Raw genomic sequence first — 8,493 nt, forward strand, 5'->3', positions numbered from 1 at the left:
ATTCTTATAAGGTTCATAGTGAAGAGTTAGTCCTAATAACGTGTATAGAGGATACCGACCTTACGTCACTCCGAAAGGTTTAGAATGTGATTCCATGAGTCGAGCATGCATTATATATATGTATCTATTTTACTCTACCGAGCCACGCTATAGTTGGCCGGGTACGGCACCTATTGTGCAACCACTGATCAGTTGGGTTTTACCGAGCTCCACGTGGCCGGGTACGATTCTACCGAGCCTATTATGGCCGGGTACGATATGATGATGATGATGCCCACAGAGGCGAATGCTTTAAAGGTTTATGTATTTATACATATGTATCATGCATTTCATGTAAGTAGCCCTCAGAGGTACTAAGATGTTACAGGTTGTATATTCTCTATCCTTGCTTACATTACTGATCGTATTTATGGTTCCTTGCCTTACATACTCAGTACTTTATTCGTACTGACGTCCTTTTATTTGTGGACACTGCATGTCGTGCTGCAGGTCCTGATAGACAGGCAGGTGCAGCTCCCCCACCACAGTAGACTGTCCAGTTCAGCGGTGATTGGCGAGATCCCTTCTCCGGACTTGCCTTGGTCTTGGTATGCAATTTTTGTTATAGACATTATGGGTATGTCGGGGCCCTGTTCCGGCTATGTTGCAACACTTATGTTCTTTTAGAGGCTCATAGACAGGTGTCGGCTCATGTATAGTTTGGTATGCCTTGTCGGCTAGTTTTTGTTGTATAGTCTTTCATAGTAGCGTGGTAGCTCATACCTTATATGTAGTTTCTTGATTGTCTGGTCATCCCCTGCTATGTATGTTCATGCCGTCATATTTTATTGCTGGGTGTCCATGATCTAGGTCTACCATTTATATTGATCTCGTCAGCCTTAAAAGATAATAATGAAGGTTAGATGAAATGTACGTTGGTGCTCGGCAAGTGTGGTCGGGTGGTAGTCATGGCCCTTCAGTTTGGGTCGTGACACTCAGCATATGATAGGTTGCATGCATGTGAGGCTCTCTAAGATCTTGCATAAACTGACTGAGATATTGAACCACATGTGCTATGTCTAGCCTAGTATTTGTAAAGAAGGTCAGTTTTCCAACTAATTTCCTGTAGAAGGTAGGATCAGAAAATGAAGCCCCCTCTTTAGCTTTCAACTTTATTGTAGGATCAAGGGGAGAAGTCAAACCTGGGGAATGTAGACACTCATATTCCTTTAACATGTCTAGGACAAATCCTAGGAAGTAATGTAAAGGATTTCTAGCCCTAGGAAGTAATGTAACTTCCCCAAATCCTTAATTTTAAACTTGTCACGTAGGAAAGCCTTGAGCTGGTTGATTTCTTCTGAATCAGTCCCTGTGAGCAACACACAATCAACATATACTGCTACAAAGACAATAGAGGAACCTTGTTTCCTGTGGAATGTGTGTACCCTTTTGGGTATAGGACTTCAGTCAACTTATATACCATTGTCTACTAGCCTGCTTCAATCCATAGAACTTGTTCAGCTTGTAAACTAACCCTGGAGAGTGCACTTCAAGACCTGGAGGAGCCTGCATATACACTTCCTCATGCAAATATCCATGGAGAAATGCATTATTCACATCCAGTTGTGAGATTTCCCATTTTCTCTTTGCTATTATGGCAATGAGGGACATGATAGTTGTCATCTTGACTAATGGAGAGAAAGTCTCCATGTAGTCTATACCAGCTTGCTGAGTGTATCCTTTTACAACTAATCTTGCTTGTACCTTTCTATACTGCCATCTGCTTTATGTTTTCCTTTATACGCCCATCTACATCTATTGGCCTGTTTTCCTTTAGGTAAGGGGACTAGGTCCCATGTGTTATTAGCATACAAGGCCTCAAATTCCTGTGTCATGTCACTTTGCCAAGCAGGATACATGGCTGCTTCTTCATATGAAGTTAGTTCTCTATCATTACAGATGTTCTTTACAACATGTTGACTATCAGAATGTAGGGCATAAGAAGTAATGTGGTTATTATGAGAAAACATAGTATGCAGGGAGAAATTAGAATTAGACTTTAGGTTTGGTAGATTGCAAACATAATCATTCAGATGTGAGGGGAGTTTGTGCTCCCTGTGAGATCTTATGTATCCTAGTGGTTATTCTATTGAAGGTTGAGTTGGTGTTATATCTTGAAGGTGTTCAATTGGAACATGTGTCTCATGTGAGAAAGGTGTAGGTGAAGGAGAAAGAGATGGCATATCAGGGAATGGAAGATTTATGTTCTCCTGATCATTAATGTTGTGAGGTATACAAGCATCAGTATGATCAGGTGAGTTGTTAGTGGTTGGTACATTATGAAAAATAGGTTGAATGTTGCCTACAACAAGATTGAAAGTGAAAGGAAAGATTGATTCATAGAATCAAACATCTCTAGAGATATGTATTTTCTTAGTGGCCAGATAGTACCTTATACCCCTTTGTGCCAAGGATATCCTACAAACATATGTGGGGTAGTCCTTGGTTCAAGTTTGTATCTTATAGGCTTTGGTACAGTTGGATAACACAAATATCCAAAACTTCTCAAGTGAGAGTAATTGGGCTTCTTTCCATATAACAGTTCAAAAGGAAATTTGTTCTTTAGAAGAGTAGTTGGAAGTCTGTTAATGAGAAAGGTTGTTGTAAGTACATATTCTTCCCAATATTTCAATGGTAGTTTGGATTGAAAGAGTAGTGCCTTGGCCACTTCAAGAAGATATTTATGTTTTCTTTCCACCACTCCATTTTGTTGTGATGTATAATGACATGTTTTCTGGTGATTTATTCCCTTTGATTGAAAAAAAAAAGGCTATTCATTTCTAGTAAACTCTAGGCCATTATCAGACCTTATACATTTAATAGTGGTTTGGAATTGATTTTCTACCATACTCACAAAAGCTTTATGACTTATAGTGCATTACTTTTGCAACTCAAGAAATGGGTCCAAGTAGACCTACTATAATCATCTACTAGGATAAGGAAGTATTTGAAGTTATTATGTGTGGACACATGGTAGGGACCCTACATATCTACATGGAGTATTTTAAAAATTTTAGTGGTGTCAGTTGTTCTTTGAGGAAAGGAAAGCCTAGATTGCCTGGCCATAGGGGAAATGGTACACATGAAAGGTTGTCTGGTAGAAAAGGTTGCAAGTATAGTAGAAATGCCTCTCATTTTATTGAAAGATACATGATCAAGTTTAAAATGCCACAATAGATCCACATTATCACTAAGAGATGAGCAAGAAGACAAACCAAAAACATTGTCTTTATTATTGCAATTGGAATTATTTACAATAGGGAATGGATTGTAGAAATGAGATAGACAGTGTATATCATTCACATTATCAGCATGAACAGAAAAACAAGGAAGATCACAATTTTGTTCAGGTGTAAAACTACATTTCTTCAGACACTTAGAACAGAGGAAGTACAGTCCATCATACATCTTACCAATCTCCAGAGTCCTCTTCAGTAAAAGGGCCTGCAGTAGACAAGAAGTGTCAGAGAAGGATGCAATGCATTTGAGATGTATTTCTAAGGAACTGATAAACACTAAATTACATTTGAAGGATAGAATAAACAAGACTCTGTACAGAACAATTTTTAGGTGTTAGGGGTACATCTCCAATTTCAGTTACTTTAATTTTGTAACCATTTGGAATTTTAACTAACAGAAGATATGGTAAGCTTACAATATTTTATAGGTGAGTTTTGTTAAAAGTTATATTGTGTGATACCCCGAAATCTAACATCCATAAGTCAGCTTTTCCACTAAAATATTTGCATGATGGATTATCAAAATCAATTGAAGAGGTGAAAGCAATCATACCTGCAAAGTTCACAGAAACTCCACTAGACATATTTGCACTGGCTGAATTTTCTCCAATACTTCCAATCTGAAAATGCTACAGCAGGCTGACAATTTTTCCATACTGCTCTTTTGAAAAGCTCATGCTTTGATTTTCTCCTTGGTGTTCCACCTCCTCTCCTCTAACGATGTTTGCAACTGCATTTGACATGGTGTTATTCCCTTTGTTGAATCTTGTATTGTTGTTGTATCCTTGAGAACTCTACTTGTATTGTTGTGACCCTTGATTAAATCCCTGGGGGTATTCATGCAGCTTATAGCACTTGTCCTTGGTGTGACCTGGTTGTTTGCAATGGTCACAAAAGGGTCGAGGTCTGTTGTTCGTAATTTGATTTTTAGTTGAGTAGTTTGTCTTGAAGGTTCTTCCTCTAGATTAACATTCAATTAAATGGAATCAACATTTAATTGATTTCTTAGCATGAATTCCCTCTGCTTTTCCTCTTATATCAACAGAGCAAATGCATGTGCCATGGATGACAGATGATTCATCATGAGTATGCTTCCTCGAACAACTGTATAAACTTCATTGAGTCCCATTAGAAATTGTATCAACCTTCTATCTTGTTCTGCCTTATGCATATTTTCCTTTGTCCCACAGGTACACACACAACTACAATGAGTTTTGATGCTGAGAGTGTTCAATTCTTCCCAGAGCTTCTTCATTATTGTGTAGTAGCCAATGATATCAAGCATTCCTTGACTCAAATCATTGATTTCTTTCTGGATTTGGTACAACTTAACTCTATTCGTCTGGTCACATCGATCCTCCAGTTCTTTCCATAGCTCAACAGAATCGTTCATATACTCAACACTATCAGCAATGTCCTTTGCCAGAGAATTTAGGATCCATGAGGTGACCATATCTTCACATCTCTCCCACTGACAAAAATGTAGAGACATTGCATCGGGTCTCTTACTATCCCAATTAATAAAACCTAATTTGTTTTTCACTAAAAGAACTCTCAATACACTTCTTCTCCTGGAACGATATCCAATTCCATCAAATGGAACATGTACTAGTGTGGAACCAGCAATGTCAGAAGGATGTATGCAAAGAGGGCTAGGTGCATCGATTACCGTCTACGTTGTTGCCGCTGTGGTCGTCTCTTCAGTCTGTTTTGCTATCACCATCGAAACTATGTAAAAACAGTTGAATTGATGTTCGTGTAGCTAAAATGTAGCTTAATTTCTTCTATTTGTTGATGAATCGTCAATGCATGCGTCCAATCGAGATTTTCCTCAAATTCTGATTGACGAAGAATCCTAGATTACCCAGTGACTAGAATCAACAAAAAAAACAAAGAAAGGGTGTGGTCGATGAGAGAACCTCCGCTCTGATACCATGTCAGGATGACAGATGTTGACTGAGCTCTGTATCTCTTCCAATGAAGGATTCAGTAGCTTCTAGAAGATGGAGTTTGTAGAGAGAGAAATGAGAACTGTAGAGAGTCTCTAACTTTATGAAATGAAACTCTAACCTTTTTATTGAGTACTGTTCAGTTATATACATGTGTACAACTAGGATACAACTAGCAAGAAAATAAGAAATAAACTTCCACTAACTAATATGCTAATAGCTAACAGACTATTCTAACTAACACCAACTATACTAACTAATAATGTGCTCACTCAGCATAATTACAAGATAAATATAGTCTTAATAATTGAATTATTTAGTGTCATCATTTTTATTTTGACATTGTTACAAAACTTTTAAAAAAATAGCCCGCTGCAAAATCGTAAATTATGCTGCCAAAACTAAAAATTTCTTGTCAGCTTTAAAATTCTGGCTCGAGGATATTTTCCCAAAAAAGAAAGAGATTAATTTTACTAGTAAAAATTTATACATTTTATTAGTAATCTTTCCTTTCAAAAAGAATGAATCTATTCTTTTGGGAAGTCAAACAAGTTTTTCTTTGATCATTTGTTTGCAAATAGTTTTTAAATATTTTCAATTGTTAACTATTATGACTTAAGGAGCTATTTGGCCATATTTTTTTCCCGAAAAATATTTCAAATCATGTTTTGTTTTACATTTAAGGGGATTTTTGAAGACGAGTTTTAAAAAATTATGAAGACTAGTTTCTAAATTTACCACTTTTCATGTAAAATTTCGTTTCCGCTCGCAATACTACTGTAATATTATTTCAAGTGAAATACATATCCAAATATATTTTCAAATATAATTTTTCAACTTAACTTCAAAAATTATATTTTTTCCAAAATTCACATATTTTTAAAGATATAAAATTTATTTTAAAATACTTAAAAATTAATATGTGAATTCACCAAAAATTGGTCCAGTTGACTATTGTACTATGAAGAGGTCCAAATATAAATTGCAACAACGGAAGTATTTTGTGGCGTTTGGACATAAGAATTCTAAATTTTCAAAAAAAAAAAGTAAAACAATTTTTCACGTGAAAATAATATTTGAAAATTAGAGTTTTGTTTGGACATGAATATAATTTTGGGTTGTTTTTAATGTTTTATAAGTGATCTAAGTGAAAATTTTGAAAAATAATTTTTTGAAATTTTTTAAAATTTTAAAAAATTCCAAAATTTATCTTTAAATAAAAATTAAAATTTTATGTTCAAATACTAATTTCGGGAAAAAGAAAAAATTTGTTATGTCCAGACGGCCTCTAGTATGACTAATTTTCGAGAGACTACATTTAATTGATTTCTTGGCATGATTTCCCTCTGGTTTTCCTCCTATATCAACAGAGCAAATGCATGTGCCATGGATGACAGATGATTCATTATGAGTATGCTTCCTCGAACAACTGTATAAACTTCATTGAGTCCCATTAGAAATTGTATTAACCTTCTATCTTGTTCTGTCTTATGCATATTTTCCTTTGTCCCACAGGTACACACACAACTACAATGAGTTTTGATGCTGAGAGTGTTCAATTCTTCCCAAAGCTTCTTCATTTTTGTGTAGTAGCCAATGATATCAAGCATTCCTTGACTCAAATCATTGATTTCTTTCTGGATTTGGTACAACTTAACTCTATTCGTCTGGTCACATCGATCCTCCAGTTCTTTCCACAGCTCAACATAATCATTCACATACTCAACACTATTAGCAATGTCCTTTGCCAGAGAATTTAGGATCCATGAGGTGACCATATCTTCACATCTCTCCCACTGACAAAAATGTGGAGACATTGCATCGGGTCTCTTACTATCCCAATTAATAAAACCTAATTTGTTTTTCACTAAAAGAGCTCTCAATACACTTCTTCTCCTGGAACGATATCCAATTCCATCAAATGGAACATGTACTAGTATGGAACCAACAATGTCAGAAGGATGTATGCAAAGAGGGCTAGGTGCATTGATTACCGTCTGCGTTGTTGCCGCTGTGGTTGTCTCTTCAGTCTGTTCTGCTATCACCATCGAAACTATGTAAAAACAGTTGGATTGATGTTCGTGTAGCTGAAATGTAGCTTAATTTCTTCTATTTGTTGATGAATCGTCAATGCATGCGTCCAATCGAGATTTTCCTCAAATTCTGATTGACGAAGAACCCTAGATTACTCCGTAACTAGAATCAACAAAAAAAAACAAAGAAGGGGTATGGTCGATGAGAGAACCTCCGCTCTGATACCATGTCAGGATTACAGATGTTGACTGAGCTCTGTATCTCCTCCAATGGAGGATTCAGTAGCTTCTAGAAGATGGAGCTTGTAGAGAGAGAAATGAGAACTGTAGAGAGTCTCTAACTTTATGAAATGAAACTCTAACCTTTTTATTGAGTACTGTTCAGTTATATACATGTGTACAACTAGGATACAACTAGCAAGAAAATAAGAAATAAACCTCCACTAACTAATATGTAATAGCTAACAGACTATTCTAACTAACACCAACTATACTAACTAATAATGTGCTCACTCAGCGTAAATTACAAGATAAATATAGTCTTAATAATTGGATTATTTAGTGTCATCATTTTTATTTTGACATTGTTACAAAACCTTTGAAAAAATAGCATGCTGCAAAATCGTAAATTATGCTGCCAAAACTAAAAATTTCTTGCCAGCTTTAAAATTCTGGTTCGAGGATATTTTCCCAAAAAAGAAAGAGATTAATTTTACTAGTAAAAATTTATTCATTTGATTAGTAATCTTTCCTTAAAAGAATCAATCTATTCTTTTGGGAAGTCAAACAAGTTTTTCTTTGACCATTTGTTTGCAAATAGTTTTTAAATATTTTCAATTGTTAACTATTATGACTTAAGGAGCTATTTGGCCATATTTTTTTCCCGAAAAATATTTCAAATCATGTTTTGTTTTACATTTAAGGGGATTTTTGAAGACGAGTTTTAAAAAATTATGAAGACTAGTTTCTAAATTTACCACTTTTCATGTAAAATTTCGTTTTCGCTCGCAATACTACTGTAATATTATTTCAAGTGAAATACATATCCAAATATATTTTCAAATATAATTTTTCACCTTAACTTCAAAAATTATATTTTTTCCAAAATTCACATATTTTTAAAGATATAAAATTTATTTTAAAATACTTAAAAATTAATATGTGAATTCACCGAAAATTGGTCCAGGTGACTATTGTACTATGAAGAGGTCCAAATATAAATTGCAACAACGG

The 8,493-nt window shown here is 35.2% G+C and overlaps 2 protein-coding genes across 2 annotated transcripts; both read right to left on the reverse strand.

Annotated features, from left to right (window-relative positions):
* Positions 1 to 4,311: 4,311 nt before the first annotated feature.
* LOC104220600 (uncharacterized) lies at positions 4,312 to 4,770 on the reverse strand. Its single transcript, XM_009771496.1, has one exon. The coding sequence runs from the start codon at positions 4,768 to 4,770 to the stop codon at positions 4,312 to 4,314; it is 459 nt and encodes a 152-aa protein (XP_009769798.1).
* A 1,815-nt stretch (positions 4,771 to 6,585) lies between these two features.
* On the reverse strand, positions 6,586 to 7,275 carry LOC104220601 (uncharacterized). Its single transcript, XM_009771497.1, has one exon. It carries the CDS (start codon positions 7,273 to 7,275, stop codon positions 6,586 to 6,588), a length of 690 nt encoding a protein of 229 aa, XP_009769799.1.
* Positions 7,276 to 8,493: the final 1,218 nt, after the last annotated feature.

The sequence above is a fragment of the Nicotiana sylvestris genome, chromosome 2 (assembly GCF_000393655.2).
Source record: "Nicotiana sylvestris chromosome 2, ASM39365v2, whole genome shotgun sequence".
Taxonomy (NCBI): domain Eukaryota; kingdom Viridiplantae; phylum Streptophyta; class Magnoliopsida; order Solanales; family Solanaceae; genus Nicotiana; species Nicotiana sylvestris.

What these genes read in the sequence shown, in the direction of transcription:
- LOC104220600 (XM_009771496.1), bottom strand. Translation starts at nt 4,770, where the DNA reads ATGTCTCTACATTTTTGTCAGTGGGAGAGATGTGAAGATATGGTCACC.
- LOC104220601 (XM_009771497.1), bottom strand. Translation starts at nt 7,275, where the DNA reads ATGGTGATAGCAGAACAGACTGAAGAGACAACCACAGCGGCAACAACG.